Source organism: Calliphora vicina, chromosome 2 (assembly GCF_958450345.1).
Source record: "Calliphora vicina chromosome 2, idCalVici1.1, whole genome shotgun sequence".
Taxonomy (NCBI): domain Eukaryota; kingdom Metazoa; phylum Arthropoda; class Insecta; order Diptera; family Calliphoridae; genus Calliphora; species Calliphora vicina.
The window spans coordinates 99,113,717-99,140,260 of NC_088781.1; the positions used below are offsets into that span (position 1 = coordinate 99,113,717).

The window sequence follows — 26,544 nt, forward strand, 5'->3', positions numbered from 1 at the left end:
CCCCCTTCCTCCAAATTTTTGACCTCGATGCGCTCCTCCTCTAAATGATTGGTAAAATCTAGTTCGGTACAGTCAGAAAAATTTACAAAAATTTTATTTTCCTTTCGAACTGGACCTTACTAACCAACAATAAACGTTATCTAAAAATTTATAAATGCTACCTACCTCATTCTGTTTAAAACTCATGAAATGTTTAAAACCTCGTTCTATTGGTTTTTGAAATACTATGTAATACTATATAGGATTTTTTTTTGGAAAATCTCTTATACATAGAAAATTATACATAGAGACGACACTCCGTCTTGTCAAACAAAAATAAAAACAATCATATGTCAGATACAACAACATAATACATTGACTAAAATGTATTTTGTTATTGCGAGAGTTAGATTTTTGACAATTATGTCTGGTCTCTATGTTACCCTATGTTCTTATCACTCACAGAGTACAATTATGACAAAATGGTGAGTAACATAAATAGAAAAACAAATATGATTTTTTTCCAATTGACAACCAATTTACACAAAAATAATTAAATAAATTATTGCGATGACACTAGCATTTTCAATAACAAATTTCCAAAATACTCCTTCCTACATACATAATAACAAAAATAAATTGTATGTATACAACAAATTATTTTTAATCTAAATACTGCATTTTTTATACCCTTCAGCTTCGTGAGAAGGGTATATATAAGTTTGTCATTCCGTTTGTAATTTCTACATTTTTCATTTCCGACCCTATAAAGTATATATATTCTGGATCCTTATAGATAGCGGAGTCGATTAAGCCATGTCCGTCTGTCTGTCTGTCTGTCTGTCTGTCCGTCTGTCTGTCTGTCTGTCTGTTGAAATCAATTTTCTGAAGGCCCCAGATATCTTCGGGATCCAAATCTTCAACAATTCTGTCAGACATACTTTCGAGAATTTTGCTATTTAAAATCAGCAAAATCCGTCCATAAATAACGGAGATATGAGCAAAAATCCGAGACAACCTCTGAAAATTTCATCAAAAAACACAATGTATTGCATGCTTTGACAAAAAAACAACAAAACGTATGCTTGGATGTGCAAGCTTTGTGTAATTTGTTTTTTTTTGTGTTTTGTTTCTTTTGGCGTTGTTGTTGTTTTTTATACAACTAAACGTTTGTTTGGTTGTGTGTTGGTTTTTTTGACAAAAAAACAACAAAACGTATGAAATGTGCAAGCTTTTCGTATTTTGTTTTTTTTTGTGTTTTGTTTCTTTTGGCGTTGTTGTTGTTTTTTATACAACTAAACTTTTGTTTGGTTGTGTGTTGGTTTTTTTGACAAAAAATCAACAAATAGTATGTTTGAATGTGCATGCTTTGCGTATTTTGTTTCTTTTGTCGATGTTGTTGTTTTTTATACAATTAAACGTATGTTTGGATGTGTGTTGGTTTCATTGCCTTGCGTATTTTGTTTTTTCTTTTGGTGTTTTGTTTCGTTTGGCGTTGTTGTTGTTTTTTGTGTTCTTGATAAATTTAGGATGCTGTACGCTGAAAGTGGGCAATGTACATACATATATACTAATTATAAAAAATAATGCATCCACAACAAAGGTGAAGGGTATATAAGATTCGGCATAGCCGAATATAGCACTCTTACTTGTTTATTATTATTTCTGTTTGCGCCTAAATTTAGCAAAATAAATCAAAACCCCGAACAAAAAAACAATAATAAATGCTTTGTCACATCACGTGCACCAAAAACAAAACACATGAATAGAGTAAAATATTATTATAAGACGATCGACGACCGGCCGACTGTGCTTATCAGTAAGCCAAACATTAAACTAAACCAAAACAAGAAGCAAAGAAAAAAAACATGACAAATATATACTGCATAATATACGCTATAATTTAAAGGTAAAAATTTATAGTAAAATTCTATGCGAATATGTATGTTAGTCGCACATTCATATATTTATGTAGATGAGGCCACACTTACGCATAACTCGTGCAAATCACGCATAAAAAGAGTGAACATTATAAACGGGGTAAGTAGTTGACGATAAGACGATATGTCGTGACGTCTTTCTAGTCGGTGACTAGGTGACGAGCGAGATGAATTTGATTATGGGTCTAAATATTATTAATTATGTCGAGTATTACTAAGTGAATGAGCATACATACGAGTAAGTATATTTAAACAAATAGTATTTTAACTAATCTATGGAAATTAGAGATATGTAGAAAGTGAAACATTGAAACACTTACTTGCGGGTTGCTATGAATATCAACATCCAATGGTGAGGCAAATTGGCACACCGGTGTCCTACGTTTGAGTATAACTGAAATAAAGTAGATTAAAAAATAGCATTAATTATTTGATTAATCATAAACATAAACTTAATAAGAAAAAATAATAAAGGAAGAGTTAAATGCAATGAATTGAAATTTTGAATGACTCATAAATACGGGATAGATTTATATTCAAATGCATGTTTTTTCTCCAACATCCAAATTCCATGTAGTATACTAGAGTGTCCCTTAGAATGTTTGAAATGTTGAAACGGTACCCGCTGAATACTTTCGCAATGACCTAAAGTACTACCAAAATTTGATTTAGCTTGTTCTAAGAAGGGCAACCCGTGCCGCTCATCGCTCAAAGTTTTGAAGTGCATTTTCAGGGGGAAAATATGCAATTTTTTCAGTTTTTGTTAAAATTTTGCCATTAAAAAATTACTTTTGCAATTTAATTTAAAATAATCGAAATGTTTACGTAATTGTCGTTCTAATGATATATAAAACCAAAAAAATTGGTAAAAAAATCTTAAAGTTATTAAAAATTCGCCAGGTCATTAATGTGTCTCAGGCAACTAGAACAAGAAATGTAGTAACAAAATTAACATATTTTGAGAAATATTTGAAAAAATCTAATTTTTACTTAAAATATATCCATATTTACTTGTATGTAAGTTTTTGTTTTAGTAGGAAACCGTTAACCTATTCGCAGGTATGACCAAAAAAAATTATTTTTTTAACGGCAGTTTCAAAACTCCATTTTAAGATTTTTGTTAAACAAATTTTAGAATTTTTTGATCATCACATGGGGATTTATTGATAACATAATAGGGAATAAAAATGTGAAAAAAGTATTTCAATAAATCCTACAGTTTTTCTGTACCTGCGATATAAATTTTGCGATTTTACGATAAAAACAAATTTTTTGGCCATATTTTGGCGAATGAGCCCAAATATTCGAAAAACTAATAAAAATCATAGGTATGGTTCTTCTGAAATTAATTTTAAAATTGTTTCTTTTGGAACGATATATGTATATACTTTTTGAAAAGCGACTGAAAAATTGCTGTGTTATACGGTCTTTTAAGTTTTTTAAAAAAGAAAAATTTCATTTCATCAACTTATAGGGCCCATACACAACACCATATAATTGTGCAATCAAGTGATTGTGCCAGCTGATTGATCGTGTATGAGCTTGTGGTGTGATTGTACCAGCTGCTGGTGCATAATCAAAAACAGTTTGATATTTTTTTGATTGTATCAGCATGATTGAATCGTGTGTTGTAAAATTAGCTCATAAAATTTAAATCGTCAAAAAAATAAAATAATTTAAATATGAATGCCAAAGAAAAAATATTTTGGGGAGCATTTCTCGAAAGAAAACAATGCCTTGCATATGGAAAGTTAAAAGTACGGAATGGTAAAAGAGGTGGACCAAGAAGCAAATAGAGAAAAAGTGGTAAAAAGAACAAATTTCGAACAAATTACAAGTTTTTCGACCAAAAAAGTGAAAAATCTGCTGCAGGAACAGATGATGTTTGAGTCTTCGTTGTGGTATTACGATAAACTCAATTTTTGGAAGATCAGGAATGTTCCAGAGAAGGAAAATGTACCATCATCACCTTCTGCGCTTTTAGAAGTTTAGTATATTCTAGTTCCCCTTTGTTTTCTATCCATTTCTTCATCCAAACACGATTATTTTTGCTAATTTTTCGTTTTAGGATAATAGCAATAATAAGTGCACCACAAATTTTATCATTATTCATTATAACCGTTTCCACAAATTTTTGGTAAAAAATTAATTTTGTACCAGCATGCTGGTGTATTGTGTGCTTCAAGTTTAATTGCACAATCACTTGATTGCTCAATAACGATGGTGTTGTGTATGGGCCCTATTAGATTGTGAGGGAGTATAATATTTGTTTTCTTATTTTAATGAAAAATCAAATTAAAATAGCTTTCCAAAAAATGTGATTGAGAAAAATCATAATTATTTCCGTACTCTATGAATTCCAACAAAAAAAGAATTACTAAATGAGAACCCCTGTATATTTTTAAAAGTTGCCTAAATTGACATATCAAAGGATTTGTCGGTAGGATAGTGTATTGATTTATCGTTTTTATACCCAACACCAAAAAGATGGTGTTGTCTCTCCGTATGTTGAAGGTACGTTAGGGGATGAAATTTTCCTCAAATGTTTTTTATTGATCAGAAATGTTTGGTATAGAAAATTAGCAAAATCGGTCAAGTAGAATTTCGGACCAAAATGTGAGACAACCTCCAAAAAAGTTGATATTTTTCAAAACTTTTTTAAAAGAACAATTTGTATTGAAAATGGTATTAATCCGTACATTATTTCCTCTAGCAACCATGCAAATATCTTCTCGGAATATGGCGCTATGATACATAAATATTAGTCCCTCAAGTTTCTCCAACCCACATACACCTGCCTGTTATTATTAATTTACAAATGAAATATCTAAATTTGTACCGCATACTTTAGGTAGGCTTCCTTATTAAAGTTGACTGGACTCAAAATAAAAAATTCCAAGTTTTACCCGGAATTTTTGAATTAACCGATTAACGGTTAATCGATTGAATACCCTAATATAGATATATACACATCTGCTCAAAATAATAGATACACCTAATTGGAAAAAATTTAAATGGCGGTAACATTGAAAATTTCCTCGCAAGCGTTAAGAATACATCATATTATTAAAATTTCTATCTGGCAATGTCATGTCAGTCAAAAATCTGGCAACTATTTGCTTTCATGTTGATTTTTAAAAACGAATTTATTTGAATTACAAAAAATTATTTGCTCATAAAAATAGATACACATCAGTAATTTGTAATTTGTTTATATACAATTTTTTTTTTTGTGCAATTTTTTGTTCCTATTTACGTGAAACAGTAAGTATAATTTAAATTTTAGCAACAATTTTATAAAAAATAGGACTCTTTTGAAGAAAATGGGACGAAATCATCATTGTACCGAAGATGAGAAAAAAATTGTTCAAACGATGAGAAATCAAGGAAAATCATTACGGGAAATAGCAAAGAGCATAGGAAGATCTTTACATTTTGTCCAAAATGCTTTATCTAAAAAACAAAAAAGAGAAACTCGCGGTAGACCAAAGAAAACCAGTCCAGAAACAGATAGGCGGATCGTCCTTATGGTTAAAAAAGACCCTTTCATATCATCGAAAGCTATTTCTGCGGAGCTATGTAACGAAATCAGTCCACAAACAGTTCGTCGTCGTCTTTTACAAGCTAAATTGCCGGGAAGAATTGCCAGAAAAGTGCCACTAATGCGCCAAAAAAATATCAAGACAAGATTAGAATTTGCTAAAGAGCACTTACAATGGTCCGGGTGTGAAGGCGAAAAAAAATGGAGAAATATTTTATGGAGCGACGAAACAAAAATAAATTTGTTTGGAAACGACTGCCAAAGAAATGTACGCCGACCAAAAGGAAAAGAATTCCACGTTAAATTTACAAAAAATACGGTAAACATTGCGGGGGAAACATAATGGTTTGGGGTTGCTTTTCATGGAATGGTGTTGGTCCGATATTCCGAATAGAAGATACCATGAATGCTAGTGGGTATAGAGACATATTGGAAAACGTAATGCTTCCATATGCATCGGAAAATATGCCATTAATATGGACATTCCAGCAGGACAACGACCCAAAACATAGTTCAAGATTAGTTAAAAACTGGTTCTTGGAGAATAACGTACCTGTTTTAAGCTGGCCCAGCCAATCCCCTGATTTAAACCCAATAGAAAACTTGTGGAGTGAATTAAAGATAAGGCTTTCGAAGGAAGTTTTCAAAAATAAAGACGATTTATGGGAGAAAACGCAAAAAATATGGTACGAGATTCCATTGGAGAAGTGTCAGAACTTGATATCCAGTATGCCCAGAAGAGTGGAGAAAGTTTTACAAAACAAAGGTGGATGGATATACTGGATACTAGCTTTACTTTAATAATAAACTAATTTTTTTAAGATAAAATTTATTAGCTTTTGTTTAATAAGAATTTTTAAAAATGTATCTATTATTATGAGGACCAAATTTTTCGAAATTTAAGAAATTTAATTTACTTTATAATATTTATTATTAATTATGAAATATTTTGTTTTTGTTTTTTACTCTCCTTTTAACTATAAATAAAAATCGACTGAATTTTTTTTATAATTTTACAATATACCATTATTTTTTTTCGTTTTTAAAAAATAAATTTTGGTGTATCTATTATTTTGAGCAGATGTGTATATAAGATAAGGTTGTTTAATGACCATATGAAAAATAGGCAATTTTTTTATTTTCAATTGTGTTGGGGCACCTCAAAACATCAAAATAGGTAAGTAATCTTTCTTTAAACTTACTCATTAAAAGGCAACTTTATATCGCTATTCCAAAACAAAAAACAAAAAAAATTTCATACATTATCGCTCCACCTTAATAAATATATATAGAATAGTGATATTCATATAAAATTAGGGCATTGAAAATGTTTTTTATACAAAATGTACAAAAACCGGTGGGTGGTGGTATAGGATTCGACACTGCCGAATATAAAACTCTTACATGTTTTAAATAGTTTTCTTTAAATTATTAATTGGTACATTTTTTATATAAAAAAACTTTAAAAAGTTTTATTAATTCTATACTTCTATATGTGTTTACTATACTTAATCGTATAATATAGAGTATACAGATTTGATTTAATTAATTTTTTTTTCAACAACTAATCTTTTAACATGGCAACAAATATTAATTCCACGATAATAGTTTGAAATGTTTGTTTTCGTTATAAATATTCCATATTTTATAATATATTCTCGCCATCTGTTGTCACTATGGGTGTCAATCAATAATTAATATTTAAACTTATTGCTTTCAAATAAATAACCAAAATGTCACGTATTTTATTGGTTTAGAATTCTAAAAGCTAGTCATCAAGTCTAGTAGTTTTGCATGTTTTCTTCAAATGTTCAATTTCAGTGAAAAAAGGTATTTTTTTTAATTTTATAACAAAGATAAATTTTAATCTTTTATAATTAGTATGTCTAACCAAAAAGTTAAAAATATCTTGAGTTTTATTATTTATATTTAGATTTACACTTGTTGGAATAGCAATCTATTTGTGTGGAAAAAGTTTCAAAGATTATCAAAATGAAGAATAAAAGAAAAATATCAGATAAGAGCACGTGAAATCAACGTTCTGGTTTAAATTCTATTTTAAAGCATAAATTATGAGATTTTTTAGAGATATTTGAAAATTTATATTTTTAATTATAAATCGGGATAAGGGATCAGTTCTAACGTCTTATATGATACCGAACTGTGACTTTAACCAGTTTTGAAATGATGTACGTTATTTGGCATTTTAGGTTACGATATGTACTTTTATTAAAAAATTTAAGAGCTCCAACTAAATTTAATCTTAATATTTCCATTAAGAACTTACAAAACCAGTCGACCTACTAGAAATGAAAATTTTCCTCCTAATGTCGAACAGAGAAAATAGTTTTGGTTGTGATAATTGAATTTATTAATAATCAAATGATTCTATCAAATTACCGAATTTTTCTGTTGTGGCAGAAAAATTTTAGTTTGGGTTAGAAAAATTCGCAAACATCGATGGATATAATCGAATCATTCGATTTGGAACAAATCACAAAGAATTTATTGTATTATGAATGTGCAGAAATAATATTCAGATTTTATAAATAAAACTGATAAAGATATTCTCAAATTCACGAGAATTTAAATTAAAAAATTCCCGTTAAATTTTTTTACGATTGGGAACTCTACTTTTAAAATAAGCCAAATATCGATATCTCTTAGTACAACTTTCCAAATAAACAGGCATTTAGTACTGCTTAAAGACAATTACCAAACTTCAACTTCCATCCAATTCTGACCAATAATCAGTATATTTTTGCAGAGTCCAATCGGCGAGGTTTTGGCACTTCAAATGATTTTGTAGGGGCGTAGGACAAGATCTTTATGCATAATTCGCCACAATGTATCAAATCAAAATAACTAATTATTCTTGTTACATATTTTGATTGATGGCTACGAACTTTTCGCAAAATTAAATGTTTGAAGTGGATTGATATCAAAACTCGAACTCGTATTTATTAAAACTCTAAGTCTGCTTTTACACACAGAAAATTTCCTTCCCGCAAGTCTGAGTTTATAGGAGATAGAGGAAATAAGAAAGAAGAGGGGTACATACTTGCTTGTACCGGCAAGTCTCTCCAATTCTATTTTTTATACCGACTAAAAAAAACTACGAGTTTCACAATACCGATCAGATGCCACTATTAAAATAGAAACCCTTAAAAAGTTTGGAACAACATTATGCAACCATAGTTATTATATAGATATTTTATAGTTCTTTTGAAAGCGCTGATCGGTATTCTTTCAGTCGGTTTTTGGTTTAATTTAGTATTAAAATGTTTCCGGGAATTCCAGGGAATTAAACGATTTGTTAATTTCGTCCCGTGAAGGTCAAAAGTTCGGGAAATTAGAAATCCTTGTCCCAAGCTTTACAAATCCCCAATTTTCAAGATGAACACTTAAAAATTATATTGAACAAACTAGCATATCATTGTTTTTAAAATGGGAAAGAACATTCCTTAAGAGCGCACAACATGCCGAAACGGGCATATTTCTATAATCGAAATGGGTATGGTCCATATTACTGCCCCTCTATTCATCCTAATCAAACCTGCTCGTTCGTGACTGACGTTTTGACATTGTCAGATCCTATAAAAAGTTTAAGGGTGCTTTAATAAAACTCAAAGATGTTATGTTCCTATTGGAAAACTCATTAAGTTTATTTATTTAAAAGAATAGAAATCACTATCAGATGAAAAAAAGAAAGCTTAAAAAGGAACACTTTTATGGTGCAAATTCATTTAAAAAGTAACACCGGAAGAAACAAATGTACATGTATGTCCCCCATGGAATCCCCCCCCCCATGTTCATTAATATAATAAATTTATAAAAAAAACTTTATAAGCTACAAAGTTTAAGTACACAAAATATGTACCTAATTTAATTTTTAAATTAATTTAGAATGAAAGAAAAAAGTACAAATTTTTAAGTTTATTTGTTAAAAAAATAAGTTAAAAAAAAAAATAAGTACCAAAAGTTTACACGAGTTTTCTCCCGTCTTTATGGACGAAATATTACTCTCTTTTGAAAATATCTAGGTTGTTGTTTTTGAAACGAGAGAGAGAGAAAATGTAAAGGTCATAATCGGTTGTACATTTTAAAGAACTGTGTTCTAGTATATCGAAAATAATAAACAAATAGTAAGTAAATAACATCAACAATATATAGCAACTGAACGTGATGAAAAGTTCAAGAATATATTTTAGATAGTGATAGTTGTGATTATTATATATGTATATAATGTGATTATTATATACCCCTAAATATATATTTTTATATTTATATATATTGTTTTTTAATTATTAAAGGTTATTTTCTTATTTTTTTAAATTAATTACTTGTTTTTCTTTAGTCAGTCGTTTTTCAGAATTCAGACTAGCCAGCCGAGAATGACTAGTCGATGGCAGTTAGTTAAAATAAGAGCTTAATATAAGCTGGCAAATTTCTATTAATATTGAATTATATAGTGAATTGAAAATTAATAGTGAATTGTTTATTTCATAAGATTGTGATATTATTTTCTATTTGTTAAGGTGCATAATCATGTCAGATGTGAGTTGTTTTTATGTCCATATTTATAAATTAAACTTTATCATGGATTTATCAGTCATAAAAAGAGCTATTCACTGTAAGTTAAAATATTTATTTATTTTATAAAATATCTTAAACAAAATTATTTACGGAATTAAATCATAATAGCTTGAGTTTCATAAACTGATATTTGCTTAAGCAAAGTACTAAATTGATCACACATTTCGTATGGAATCAGCTGTTGTTTGAATTTGTAAGAGTATATTTTAAAGAAATAGAAGGCGCGATCGATTAATTAAAAATCAACACAATTTCAAAATTTGTATGTTTTTATTTATTGATATGAAAAAATTGTTTACAATTCAATAATACAAACTAAAAAAATACACCGTTGTAATTTTTGGTACTTCTTAATAGGAATTACTCACAAGAAATGCAAATGTTACATAAAAATGCAACAATCGGCTAACCGATTAATTTTTGTCGGTTAACTGTTCGAATAATTTAAAATTGCCGATTTTCAAATAACAAATAAACCGATTAATTTGTGTCGATTAACCGATTAACCGAAATTTCTTTTTTTTTGAACTTTATATAGAAATATAGTTTTATGTGCTGTTTTTCTTTAGCGAACGAGTGCTTTGAGTCGAAATTTTACATGTATTTTGTTTTTGTTACAATAACAAAACACATGTTAAATCTCCACTCAAAGTACTCGTTCGCTATAGAAAAACAGCACATTAAACACTCAAATTGTATGTCTTAACTCATGACCATTCCCTTCTAACAATTGTTTTTTTGAAGTATAGGTCCAAAACGGAAACTAATGGCGTTTTCTTTTCTGGCATAAATGATGTCTTTATTCTGCCTTTTACCCTTTTCTGTGTTCTTTTCTAAAACAAATGTAGTTTGGTAAGGGTATAACGTGTTCTTTTCAAATAATGTTGCCCTAAAACCCCGAAGATATGCTATACGTTTCACCCTCAATTTTATCGAAGGGTTAGAAATGCAGCACTTTTGAAACAGCAAAATGTATAGTTTTACAACATTTAGAAGGTACATAAAAGAAAATTGCATAAATGGTAATGGTTCTTGTTATATTGTTAAAAATGTAAAACATTATGAGGCTATGGGTAACTTTTAATAAATGGTACAAAATATGTTGGCAACATTTTGTGTCAGAAAAGAAAACGCCATAAGGAATTTGGAAATGACCTTTTTCTAGAATGTTCTATGATTAACTTTGTCCAAATGAGTCGGAGGACATTACAGAAACGAGTCTTTTATCAGAACTTAAAGAAACTATTAAAAGTATTTAAAATCTAAAAAAATGTAGAAAAAACTTAAAAAAGAACTGAGAAATTGGATATTCTTTATCATGCATTACATTTAATTTCTCCAACAACGACAATCAGTGATAGAGTTTTTTCCAAGTCAACTTTTATTAAAACTGTAGAAAAAAATCATTTAAAAGGAAAATATTTAAATTATTTTCTTTAATGTTTAATGATTTTTTCAGAAAATCTCACTAAAATCCTAAAAAAAAACTCACACTTGTATATAAAAAGGATTGTTGAATTGTTATGTTTTGTTTGTTTTTCAGTTTAAATTTAAAATATAAATTATTCGGTTAATCGAATAATTTAAAATTAACCGATTATTAACCGATTAAATCAAAACCCCGATTAATTATTTGCTCGATTAACCGATTACACCAGAAACCCGATTAATTGAATTAATGTAAGTACATTAATTTATTTATGCATTTGACAGGCTTTTCGTCAATTTTTGACAGTTGCTTGAGTTAGGTTATGCACGTTAGCTGGGCCTTTAATTTTTACTAAACCCATTTTGCTGATTTACAACAAACATTTTGTGTGATTCTTATTAATTGCGTTTGTATATTTTGAATGTGAGAGTGATTTACACAAACAGGCAGACGGACATTAGATCAAGAATGAGACAAACTTATATACATATGAGTAGGTGAAATCGCTCGTTACACATAAACACGAAAAACATGTAGCGGCTGATTAAATGGACCAAATTAGTCGAATGTTTTAAATTCTTAGATGTTACTCCATTTTTGACTAAAACACTACATTTGAAAAAAATAAATAAATTGCAACATAGAGAAGGTCTACCAGAATTAATAGTTATTTCAATTTTTTATAATTTTTGTAACGAACGAGTTTTTACTCATATACATATATATTTATTAATAAAGTGGGTATAATGGGTGGCTTTTCTAAAGTTTTGAAGGAATTTTTGTGGTGACAAAGAATGATTTTCTATAAATATATATATTATTATAATTTGGGAATTATGGGTCAGGTGTGATGATAAAATGTTAATTTATGATATTAAGTTGGAAAAAATTAAGAAAATAATAATATAATAATAAAAATAATAACAATTAACCTTTATAAACAGTTGCTATGTTGTCAATTATTTAACAAATATTTGTAACGACTCCGGCGCAAAATACAAAATATGATGCGACTGCGACAATAAATATTTAACATTTTTATTTTCACAATGGCTTGGCAAGAGATAAATTTACGATTAAACAACAACAAAAGCGAACGAAAAATTTTAGGTATACAAAAAATAATAAATAAAAAAATGTTTGAGTTTGTAAAGATGAACGAACAAAAGAAACAATAACAAAAACTATGCACTTGAATTGTTTACACTTGTTGTTTATTAGTAAAAAAAAAAAAAATATTTAAAAAAAAACAACTACAAACACTATGGCAATTAACAATAACCAGAGGAAATTAACCACTCAGAGAGATGCTGTTTTGATAGATGTTGTTACTGTCAATTTAGGTGGTGTTGTCGTGTTTAGAACATGTATTGACATGCGTTTTCTTATATTTGGATTTTAAATATGTTCATATTGATTTTGTTTTTTATTTATTTTTTTTCTATATAAACTTTATTTTTGCTTTATTTCATTATTTGTTTTGCCACGCTTAAACACAATTCTTAAAACTTTTATTTTTAATGACAATTAATTCTCCGTTTGTAAAACAACAACTTAATAAGAGACCGTTTAACAGAACAACCGACTCGCTGACCGATTGGCGCTTTAAACACTCGCTGGCTGACTATCAATACAAACGAACAAACGCACGAATTATATGTATTTGTGTTTTCACCTAAATATGTACGATCAACAAACTCTTGAAACGATCACTCTGACGTATGAGTGTTGTATGAATCGAGTATACGCCTCAAGTGTGTTGTTAACAGGCTTATGAAGATAACTTGACTGTTTTATTTTCTGTTCATTCTTCTTGGTTTTTATAACTAAATAAATACTAACATTCTCTCCCCTCACGGTATATCACCGTAAAAGGGTTGTATACTAAAAATACACTTGATATTTGTTCGACGGCCTATTGAAGAGATAAGCTAAGGGATTGATCAACGTAATGAAATGTATACATATCATGAATCATATTTGTCTATGGAAAATAAATCATTTTTATAGACGTGATTGTGGGCTGGCGAAATTGTTTAAAACTTGAAAAATATGAAATGCACGTTGTGAATTTTCAAATGATCGACTACTGTAGTTTACATGATAGATATAACTTGATCACTTATCAGTCTTATCTGTCGTTAAATATCATTCATAAAATAGTGTTTCTGATAGTGAAAAATCTATTGTGTTGCCATCTTTGGCATGATGTTTCTTGAAGTGTAATGTAATTAATTTTCATAGGCGTGATAATAAAGATTTAGTTCTTGAACTATGATTTCGTGATATTTTTTTTTAGTTATTTATGATTAGATCAATACAAATGTTAAGCTACCAATTAACTTTGCCAATTTTTTGTGGGACCTGTAAAATTTTTTATCAAGTCTCAAAACAACTTGACAAAACAATAAATGAGGGTTGATTTCAATATAAATTGTTTTGTTTTATTAAATAAAAACCACTTTCCTTTTGCTTTCTTCTATTTTGATGTTGTACAAAATTTTTAGGTTTTTATTAACAAATTCAAATTAAAAACTCGATATAATTCAAAATTTAAGAAGAAATAAACTTTACTCTACAAAGTTCAAAAAACGAATATCAAAAAAATATGTATATCTATAAAAATTAACAAAAAAAGGAATATAAAAACTTAACGAGAAGTTAAACATAAATAGTATGATTAAAACTAGCGCCCTCTCAAGGTCAGTTCACAAGGATGAATGTGGCATTACTTAAGACGGACACCCAAGGATGGAAGTACCAGCAGTATAGTAATTCAAACATGAACATCCCGCCGGCCTTGCTGTACAGCAACCAATTCACCTAAAAAACTTAAAAAAGAAAAAAGAACTAAAAATAAAAACATTGAGTTCAAAAACTAAAATCCATGATTTTTATTCCATTAGTAAATGTAAATGTATTAAAAGTTACTGTTAATATGAACATGGTCCAGAGATTAAGTAGCCAAATATCGAAAATTGGGCCAATGGTTTGCCTAGGGTTCCTCCATATATGCCGTTTCTAATTATTTGGCTGTACACGTCACCTCCTATCATCATCATAACTGGAGCAGCCACATTAAATTGTGGATCAGCTAACTGCAAACCCGGAAATTCATCCACTATCTTGCTTTCAATTGACTTAGCTGGGGTAACGATCTTGTAATTCTTCCTTATCTCAGCATAAGTCTCTATTGTGGCACTAATGCCATATTGTCCACCAAGTTTAAGGAAGCATCTTTCCTTCTTCGCAACTCGAACTCTTCGACCAGAGATACGACGCACCAACTCATCCGAAACGACTGAACACGCAGCACTTGGATCAATCAACACGCGTTCATTCACAAATCTTCCAGCTGCTTCCAACCTTATTATCGCCGTGGGCTTAAGAAGTATTGTTTCCCTAATTTGAAGCACTGGCAAGGTCATAATGTCCTCGTTGACGATTCGTTGGGCTTGACTCGAACGCTTAGATTTTTCTCGAGGGCGGGTGTGTCGGTTCTTTGATGAACTCAGAACCAGGGCTTGAGACGTACTAGGTCTCTCATCATTATGACCAACGGGCGAACGAGGCCCACTGGCGGAGTTATCGGACGAACTGGGTCCTTTTTTTTCGTGTCGGTTGGACGAACTAGGTCCACGACGTAAACGTTTGGTATTCTTTCGGGCCGACGTACTAGGTCTACTACCCTTGTGCAATAATGTGTGATGCATATCACCACAACGTTTACACTTGCCAGTACTCTCGCAAGTACGCCAGGTATGGTCGTGACTTAAACAGCCCGCACAATATCGATAGATCGATACCAGCCGCATTCTCTCCTCATATTCAACTTGCAAGAACTTCCGGCAGAAACGTAAAGGATGATCTTTCAAGCAGACTCGGCAAACCATTTTCTTTGTCGTACGACGACCTTCAGCATATTTACTAGGCTTGACCATGTTCCTATAATAAATATAAATTTAAAGAGCTAATAAGTTGGAAGAACTACGAGCTTCACAACTGGTCTTATTATTGAGCCTCGTGCTGTTTTTACCCCTACAACTCTAACGTGGCCATCCTTACCCCTATGTAATTTTTCTACCCGACCTAAACGCCATTCATTAGTCGGCATGTTATCTTCCTTAATAACTACCATATCGCCGACTTCCAGATCTTTCAGTGCGAATTTCCACTTATTTCGTTTTTGGAGATCTTTCAGATACTCATCCTTCCATCTAGAACATAATCGTTGATTTAACGCTTTAACTCTCTGCCAACGATTTATAACCGAAATTGGACGTTCCAAAACTTCAACTTCTGGGGGAGCAAGTAGTGGTCCGCCAGTAAGAAAATGGCCTGGAGTCAAACAATCTAAACATTCAAAACTGTCGGATAATGGACACAAGGGTCTCGAATTAAGACAAGATTCAATTCGAGCTAGTAATGTAGAGAATTCCTCAAAGGTATATTTTAAACCTCCTGCAATCCTTCGAAAATGGTGTTTAAAACTTTTAACACCTGATTCCCATAATCCACCCATATGGGGAGCGCTAGCAGGGTTGAAATGCCATTTAATACCTTGGTGTGCATAACTCGCATTTACTTCGGCACCTACATCACGAAGAAAACAACGAAATTCAGTTTGTAGTACTCTAGATGCTCCAACAAAATTAGTCCCATTATCTGAATACATATTCCTAGGACAACCACGACGGGAAATAAATCTAGAAAATGCTCCCAAGAACGCTGGAGTTGATAAGCTGCTAACGGCTTCTAAATGGATTGCTTTTGTAGCGAAGCAAATAAAAACACAAACATATCCTTTTGTTATTAAACAGGCTCGGCCAGTATAATTCTTAATTTCGAAAGGTCCAGTAAAGTCCACGCCAGTCGTGGTAAAAGGACGAGAGATAACGGTACGAGCTGTAGGAAGTGCTGCCATAATCTGACTCTGTGTCTGCTTTTTCCTAATTGTACATGTCTTACACCGACCAATCACAGTCTTTATCAAATTTTTAGCCCGAGGTATGAAAAATTGTGTCCTTAATACTCTTAACATTAGCTGATTACCACCATGTAAAGTAATTTCGTGAATAAATTTCACAAGAATTTTAGCAAAATGACAGCTGCTTGGTAATAAAATGGGAAATTTTTCATTGTATTGCAAATTTGGAGCATTTGCCAAACGACCTCCTACCCTCATTAAACCCCTTTCGTCCAAAAAAGGATTTAGATTTAGTACTTTACTTTTAGTTAAAGATTTTCTACATGAAAGTTCATAATATTCATGGGCAAACTCAACTTTTTGTGCGATTATAATTAGTTTCTCTTTTACTAAATTCAGTTCCTCAGATGATACCTCTAAAGTAGTAATCCAATCTTTATTAACTTTTAAAATTCTATCAATAGCTCTATATACGTAAGCCATTACTCTAAGAGCTCTTGCGTATGACGAAAAATGTTCTAAAAGATCCGTATACGATTCAAAATATGAGAAAAAAACTTTATGTACTCTTTGCTCCTCACTTGTACCAAAATCTCTCGATGATGGAGATAGCCAAAAATTCTGGGGAGAACAAAGCCATGATGGACCATTCCACCAAAGGGAGTTGTTAACTAAGTCTTGTGGACGAATACCACGACTTATTAGATCAGCAGGATTATCTTTAGAGTTTATATGTCTCCAACATTCATTTCCAGTTCTGGTAATAATTTTAGAAACTCTATTAGCCACAAATGTTGTCCACGAATTAGGAGGTTTTTGCAGCCATGCTAAAACAATCATCGAGTCACTCCAAGTGTAAAACTTTGTTTGATTCTTTTCTAACTTAAATTCTTTTCGAACAGTTTGCAACAGGTCTGATAACAAAAGAGCTCCACAAAGCTCAAGACGGGGTAACGAAATAGTTTTAAGTGGGGCAACCCTAGATTTAGCTATTAGTAAATTTGAATTTATTATACTTTCATCATCATAAACCCGAATATAAATACAAGCCCCATATGCTTTCTCCGAAGCATCACAAAATCCATGTACCTCAAGAGTTGTAGAAGGCTTAAAACCAATCCAGCGATAAATCTGAATATCATTTATTGCTGGGTAATCACAAAGAAATTGTTTCCATTTTATTAAGGCAGCCTCTGAAATATCATCATCCCATTTAGTTTTTTCGCTCCATATTTGCTGCATCAGTATTTTTGCTATTACTACTATTGGTCCTAACCATCCAGCTGGATCAAAAAGCTTAGCAATAGTGGATAAGACCTCCCTTTTTGTAAACCTTTCTTTTGAAGAGAATGCGGAAGTGGAAAAATAAAATCTGTCAGTTCTCGCATTCCACCGTATACCCAATGTTTTAGCTACGCTTTCGTCATTAATTTCCAAAAAATTTTCATTCAAAAGATCTTCTTTCGAAATACCTTGAAGAATTCGCTCATTATTTGATGTCCATTTCCTCATAGAAAACCCAGCAGATGACAGAGCTAAGATAAGTTGATCGCGAGCTTTTACAGCTAAAGAAATTTCGTGCGCTCCTGCTAAAGCATCGTCCACATACATCATGTGTCGTAAAATTTTGGATGCTAAGGGCCATTTATCTTCTACGTCTTCAGCTAATTGAAGCAAAGTCCTAATTGCCAAAAAAGGTGCACAATTAACACCGAAAGTAACGGTTTTCAACTCATACTCTTTTAAATCTTCATTGGATTTTCTGCGGAACACAATTCTTTGCAATTTTGTTTCCTTAGGATCAACTAAAATTTGGCGATACATTTTCTCAATATCACCATTAAAAACATACCGATAAAAGCGCCATCTTGTTATCAACAACATCAAATCATTTTGTAAAATTGGTCCAGGGTACAAAATGTCATTAAGGCTTAAGCCAGAAGAACTGCGGGCAGAAGCATTAAAAACCACTCTTACTTTTGTTGAAGAACTTTCAGGTTTAAAAACCGCATGGTGTGGCAAATAAAAGCTTCTAGAATATTCTGATTCAACAAATTTAGTTTCGACCATATGATTCAATACTTCATATTCACCTAAAACATTATCATATTCCTTCTTTAAGTCTAAATTTTTACTTAACGAAACTTCGTTCCGCAAAAATTGTTTTCTTGCCTTTTCCCGCGAATGCCCTAAACATCTATTTTCTACATATTGTGTTTTGAACGGTAACGAAACCATATATCGTCCCTGAGGAGTTCTTCTCACATTTCTTTTGAAATGATCTTCACAATATTTATCTTCAGGAGTAATTGAAGAAAATTGTGGTGGCTCTTCCAAAATCCAAAATTTCTCAAGCTGTTTGTCCAAACTGACATCCGTGAAATATGAAACGGTTGTGGTGTAAACTTCTTGTCCAGTACTAGAAAGGGGACCCGTCAAAATCCAACCAAAATGGGTTTCTTGAGCCATCAAATTCCCTATTACATTTTTCCTAACACCATCGAGCATGATTCTAGGATAGTTATCACCACCAATCAAAATATCAATTTGACAACTTTTTGCAAAATTTGGATCTGCTAGTTCTAAATCCGATAGGGAGAACTTGGACACGTCCACTGAATCCACGGGTAGTTTCCCAGTTAATTTTGGCAAAACGAGACCATTTATCTCCAATCTAAAACATGGATCTTTATCAGAGCCCAGAACAAACGAACATTGCTTCTGAACAGAACCTGCTAATGCACCATTCAATCCAGATACTTTAGCGCTGATGTTACTAATAGGCAAATTAAGCTTTTTCTGCAGTCTTTCCGAAATGAAAGTAGCCTGAGAACCAGAATCAATCAAAGCTCTTGCAGAAAAAACTTCACCACGGGATAAAATAGTTACCATGGCCGTTCCCAATAATACTTGTTGTTTGGCAGTTGCAAAACAATTTTGGATTGTTCGACTCTGTGTCGCTGCTTGACTGGTACTTGGTCTTTCTTGGCTACTATCACTATTCGACGAGCTCGTAACTTCCCTGTGTAACATAGTATTATGTTTCAATTTGCATATTAAGCAACCATATTTACTACCACAACTATCCAATTTATGGCCATTACCTAAACAATTGATACAAAGATTATTTTTCTTCACCACCAAAAACCTTTCCCCTGGATTCATTTCAATAAACTTTGAACACAATCTTAATAAATGATTCTCCGAACACAAAGCACAGGATTGTTTCGAGACCTTTGCCTGAAAGGTTCTAACTCTTTCAGCAGAAAATTTGCAATTATTATTGTTATTAACCCTATTGTCTCTTGTCGATTTATTTCTAGAAGAATGCCCAGAATTCTCGAAATCTGTCTTTATTTGACCACCATTCCTTATGTCAAAGACAGTTTCCAAAGACTGAAAACGATCGGTTAAAAATGTGTCCATTTGAGACCATTTAGGAATCTCCTTTTTATTTTTAACATTTTGTTCCCATAATGACAAGGTAAGGACAGGCAAATTTATGGAACAAAGATATACAAAGATTGGATCCCAAGTCGAAATATCTATGCCGTGTAAATTTAGGACAGACATGCAATTATTGATGTCCCTTTGTAGCCTTTTTATCTCTTTTGCAGATTCAGTCTTAACGGGTACAAGATTAAATAGAATCTTTAGTTGACTATTCACTAAAATTCTCTTGTTCTCATAAGCCTCAGTTAAATTTTTCCATGCGTTTGCAAAACCTTCATTTGTCAATGGGGAATTTTTTACAATTTCTAGTGATTCACCAGAAGTAAACTGTCTCAAATAAAAAAGTTTTTCAACGCCAGTTAGATCATCACAATTAATGTAAACTGCGGTGAACATATCCCGAAAAGATGGCCATGATTTATAATCGCCTGTAAAAACCTCCATCGTGCATGGTGGCAATTTCATATGATGGCTGGATCTATTATTCACCACAGTGGCTGAAGATTCGCTAGGTCCTTGACCATATTGCGTAGAGGTAAGAATCGATTTATTAACAAAAGATTGCGACAGCTCACCCATTAGAGCAGCCACAGTAATGTAGGCCAATCTACATTCTTTAAAAAGCCGTGTTGCTTGATCACAATGCTCATCAGAATCTAACATGGGCTTACTTGTAATAAAAAACTCATAGGCATCTTTTACCTTCTCCCATAAAGATTTAAATTCTTCTTTCTGAATGTCTACAGTAAATGAGTTCCTACTTTCCTGTGGCATTTCGTGGTAATCTTTCTCAAATTCGAGAAATAATTTTGCCATCATTTCAAATTTGTCTAAATTATCGGATTTACCCATTATTTCGACAAATTAATATTAAAAATACAATCAAAGAGACTCCTTTCTTTCTTCAAAAAATACCAAAAACTTAAAAGAAACACTATTATTTAAAAAAGGTCCAAAAATGTTAGAAGTTTCAAATAGCAAAATAAAAAATTTCAACAGAAAAAAAAAGTAAAAACTCTTAAAGTTTCACAATAAGTTTTTTTTTTTTAAAAAAATCGATAAACCGTAGTGAAAACACAAGAATTCTCACTTGAACACCAAAAAAAATTTTAGAATAAAAATTTCGTATCACACCAAGAAAAAATACTTGCAATTTTACGATGTTGTTCAGAAAAAAATTTATTGTAGATTTAAAAAAAACTTTAGCCTTAATGCCGGAGGAATATGAAACAAAATCAAATATTATTTTAGTGGAACTTATTCCCCTACGTAGTTAAAATAATGTTTAGTAATTGCAATAAATTTTTATATTATTCCGAATTTATAAAAATGTATCTTTAACGTCCTTTTTTTTAAAGAAAAAAAGCAAAAAGAATGCTTCAAATTCGAATTAAAATTAGTTAATTTCAACTTTTTTAAATTTGTACACTTAATACTGGTATATAAAAATTTTAAGCTATTAAACGTTTATAAATATGATTTATAAAGTTTTGCCTAAAATTTATAAACCTGTTTTAAGCGTTTCTCAATTTTTTCAAAAAACCAATGCAATTAAAAACTATTAACTTTTCCGCTTACCACTTGTTCCCATGAGCAGAATTGTCGGATGGATAAGTCCAATATGTTGACACTGATCTTGTTGTTTCACGTGAGTTTCTGGCTGGTTGATTCTGTGTTGCTCTATGTTGTATTGGATCACAACAACAGCAATATTTATCTCAATGTGTATTAATAAAAACAAACCAATTTAACAGGCAGACAGATTTGATGTTGAAACCGACAGATGATCTTATTGATTTTAATGTGTCTTATTGTGTAGACTTTCCTCTATAATTTTCTAATTAGAACACACTAAATTTTACATATATATTTACGAACTGACAAAACTGTCTTATCGATTTTATAATCATTCGTGTTTATTATTCTAAAAAATGATTCAGTTGAGCTTCATACATAAAGATTAATAATAATTGTCGCAAATCAATCAATTGTTTCCTTTACAAACAAACTATAAGCATCAATTAGTGCCTTAAAAAATCTTTAATAGATTTGATTACAAACTTTAGTAACACCTTAAACTTGTACCTCCAAAACAACAATAATCTCATATATAAAAAAACACCTTTTTTATATGGTACACTTTAAGTATGCTATTGTCCACCAATATTGATGAAACCTATATGGTTAAAAAAGTTCCTTTCTCTAGACATGCACAATATAAACAATTCTTTGATGATTCTTTTCATAAAAGTGGTAAAAAGCGTTTTAAAAGTGTCCGAACACCGTGAGATCCTAGTAAAATTATTCTCTAATTATGAAACAACAATCCAAAATCGCGTTTTTATTTTGTGTTTGTATTTAATAATTTCCTTGTGAATTATTAATTTTTAACAATTTACAAGTTTATAGCATATGCTGTGCGAATTTTTTCTTTAGAAATAGAAACAATTGTATTATAAAGTATGATAAATACCTTGAAAACTAATTTTTCCTTTTGTTTCTATTTGCCAGCGAATTTTGCAAAATTTCTTGTTGGAATTTTTTACTATGGGTTGTATGATGAACGATGCCAGCAGTGCCAATAAATGATACGTTTGTGTTGTAGCAATTAGTAATGGTCTTCTTAAGCTTTCATATTACACACCGAAGACCTGTTGGTTGGTTGGTAGTGGCCACTCACTTTCGTTGGCTTTGTAGCGATTACAGCACCCTGTTTCCAGATTCCAATTAAGATTAAATAGCTTCCGAATATTCCAAATGGTTGGAATATTATGCAAAATCCATAAATATTGTTTAAATGTATAAGAATTCGTTGATAATCTCTTCACAAGTCGTGATCACGTTGCTAAGATTGCACTTAAAAAGTCACTGGACAGATTTTGACACTAAATTGATTGTGTAATTTACGAATCTGTAGACACTTGCACGTTTTCCTACGGTCCGTCCAATTATTTACTGAGTTTTCCTGCTTAATTATGCAATTATTTTTTTTACTTTGTTCACTTTTCTCTAATAATTTTCGATTTTAAAAAATATGACGACAAAAAATGTAGAAGTTGTTTTCTTTTATGTTGTGTGTTATTTTTCTTTTATGTATGTATACAAAAAAAAAACAAAACGTCAAGTATTGACATCTGTCATACGAAGATAGTGTTGTTGAGCTAAAAACAGTACGACTCAAGACACCACCTTTATTTAGTGTTGATAAAAATACTGGTTAGCTAATACACAAACCACCATTGATAATGCAGATCAAGACAATACATTACCTTGATGATGTATGGCTAACAAAATAAATGTTTTGTTGTTTTTATTGGTAGAATTTTATATTCTAACCAGAATATTAAAACAAACAAAAATCAAAAATCACCTCTTTCTATATTTCAGCAAAAATGTGTCCCACCAAAGTATCCGGTTCGTCTGGACCAAATGTTAAGCTACCAATTAACTTTGCCAATTTTTTGTGGGACCTGTAAAATTTTTTATCAAGTCTCAAAACAACTTGACAAAACAATAAATGAGGGTTGATTTCAATATAAATTGTTTTGTTTTATTAAATAAAAACCACTTTCCTTTTGCTTTCTTCTATTTTGATGTTGTACAAAATTTTTAGGTTTTTATTAACAAATTCAAATTAAAAACTCGATATAATTCAAAATTTAAGAAGAAATAAACTTTACTCTACAAAGTTCAAAAAACGAATATCAAAAAAATATGTATATCTATAAAAATTAACAAAAAAAGGAATATAAAAACTTAACGAGAAGTTAAACATAAATAGTATGATTAAAACTAGCGCCCTCTCAAGGTCAGTTCACAAGGATGAATGTGGCATTACTTAAGACGGACACCCAAGGATGGAAGTACCAGCAGTATAGTAATTCAAACATGAACATACTTGTTTGTATTGATCTAATCATAAATAACTAAAAAAAAATATCACGAAATCATAGTTCAAGAACTAAATCTTTATTATCACGCCTATGAAAATTAATTACATTACACTTCAAGAAACATCATGCCAAAGATGGCAACACAATAGATTTTTCACTATCAGAAACACTATTTTATGAATGATATTTAACGACAGATAAGACTGATAAGTGATCAAGTTATATCTATCATGTAAACTACAGTAGTCGATCATTTGAAAATTCACAACGTGCATTTCATATTTTTCAAGTTTTAAACAATTTCGCCAGCCCACAATCACGTCTATAAAAATGATTTATTTTCCATAGACAAATATGATTCATGATATGTATACATTTCATTACGTTGATCAATCCCTTAGCTTATCTCTTCAATAGGCCGTCGAACAAATATCAAGTGTATTTTTAGTATACAACCCTTTTACGGTGATATACCGTGAGGGGAGAGAATGTTAGTATTTATTTAGTTATAAAAACCAAGAAGAATGAACAGAAAATAAAACAGTCAAGTTATCTTCATAAGCCTGTTAACAACACACTTGAGGCGTATACTCGATTCATACAACACTCATACGTCAGAGTGATCGTTTCAAGAGTTTGTTGATCGTACATATTTAGGTGAAAACACAAATACATATAATTCGTGCGTTTGTTCGTTTGTATTGATAGTCAGCCAGCGAGTGTTTAAAGCGCCAATCGGTCAGCGAGTCGGTTGTTCTGTTAAACGGTCTCTTATTAAGTTGTTGTTTTACAAACGGAGAATTAATTGTCATTAAAAATAAAAGTTTTAAGAATTGTGTTTAAGCGTGGCAAAACAAATAATGAAATAAAGCAAAAATAAAGTTTATATAGAAAAAAAATAAATAAAAAACAAAATCAATATGAACATATTTAAAATCCAAATATAAGAAAACGCATGTCAATACATGTTCTAAACACGACAACACCACCTAAATTGACAGTAACAACATCTATCAAAACAGCATCTCTCTGAGTGGTTAATTTCCTCTGGTTATTGTTAATTGCCATAGTGTTTGTAGTTGTTTTTTTTTAAATATTTTTTTTTTTTTACTAATAAACAACAAGTGTAAACAATTCAAGTGCATAGTTTTTGTTATTGTTTCTTTTGTTCGTTCATCTTTACAAACTCAAACATTTTTTTATTTATTATTTTTTGTATACCTAAAATTTTTCGTTCGCTTTTGTTGTTGTTTAATCGTAAATTTATCTCTTGCCAAGCCATTGTGAAAATAAAAATGTTAAATATTTATTGTCGCAGTCGCATCATATTTTGTATTTTGCGCCGGAGTCGTTACAAATATTTGTTAAATAATTGACAACATAGCAACTGTTTATAAAGGTTAATTGTTATTATTTTTATTATTATATTATTATTTTCTTAATTTTTTCCAACTTAATATCATAAATTAACATTTTATCATCACACCTGACCCATAATTCCCAAATTATAATAATATATATATTTATAGAAAATCATTCTTTGTCACCACAAAAATTCCTTCAAAACTTTAGAAAAGCCACCCATTATACCCACTTTATTAATAAATATATATGTATATGAGTAAAAACTCGTTCGTTACAAAAATTATAAAAAATTGAAATAACTATTAATTCTGGTAGACCTTCTCTATGTTGCAATTTATTTATTTTTTTCAAATGTAGTGTTTTAGTCAAAAATGGAGTAACATCTAAGAATTTAAAACATTCGACTAATTTGGTCCATTTAATCAGCCGCTACATGTTTTTCGTGTTTATGTGTAACGAGCGATTTCACCTACTCATATGTATATAAGTTTGTCTCATTCTTGATCTAATGTCCGTCTGCCTGTTTGTGTAAATCACTCTCACATTCAAAATATACAAACGCAATTAATAAGAATCACACAAAATGTTTGTTGTAAATCAGCAAAATGGGTTTAGTAAAAATTAAAGGCCCAGCTAACGTGCATAACCTAACTCAAGCAACTGTCAAAAATTGACGAAAAGCCTGTCAAATGCATAAATAAATTAATGTACTTACATTAATTCAATTAATCGGGTTTCTGGTGTAATCGGTTAATCGAGCAAATAATTAATCGGGGTTTTGATTTAATCGGTTAATAATCGGTTAATTTTAAATTATTCGATTAACCGAATAATTTATATTTTAAATTTAAACTGAAAAACAAACAAAACATAACAATTCAACAATCCTTTTTATATACAAGTGTGAGTTTTTTTTTAGGATTTTAGTGAGATTTTCTGAAAAAATCATTAAACATTAAAGAAAATAATTTAAATATTTTCCTTTTAAATGATTTTTTTCTACAGTTTTAATAAAAGTTGACTTGGAAAAAACTCTATCACTGATTGTCGTTGTTGGAGAAATTAAATGTAATGCATGATAAAGAATATCCAATTTCTCAGTTCTTTTTTAAGTTTTTTCTACATTTTTTTAGATTTTAAATACTTTTAATAGTTTCTTTAAGTTCTGATAAAAGACTCGTTTCTGTAATGTCCTCCGACTCATTTGGACAAAGTTAATCATAGAACATTCTAGAAAAAGGTCATTTCCAAATTCCTTATGGCGTTTTCTTTTCTGACACAAAATGTTGCCAACATATTTTGTACCATTTATTAAAAGTTACCCATAGCCTCATAATGTTTTACATTTTTAACAATATAACAAGAACCATTACCATTTATGCAATTTTCTTTTATGTACCTTCTAAATGTTGTAAAACTAT

At 30.7% G+C, this 26,544-nt stretch overlaps 1 protein-coding gene across 2 annotated transcripts in view; it reads right to left on the bottom strand.

Moving 5' to 3' along the window:
* The window catches only part of Mondo (mondo), a 97,538-nt gene that overhangs the window by 39,121 nt on the left and 31,873 nt on the right, over positions 1-26,544 (bottom strand). For both annotated transcript variants that reach the window (XM_065502392.1, XM_065502391.1), the window contains exon 4: positions 2,240-2,313. In XM_065502392.1, coding sequence (XP_065358464.1) covers positions 2,240-2,313 — 74 coding nt within the window. The remainder of the gene's footprint in view (positions 1-2,239; positions 2,314-26,544) is intronic.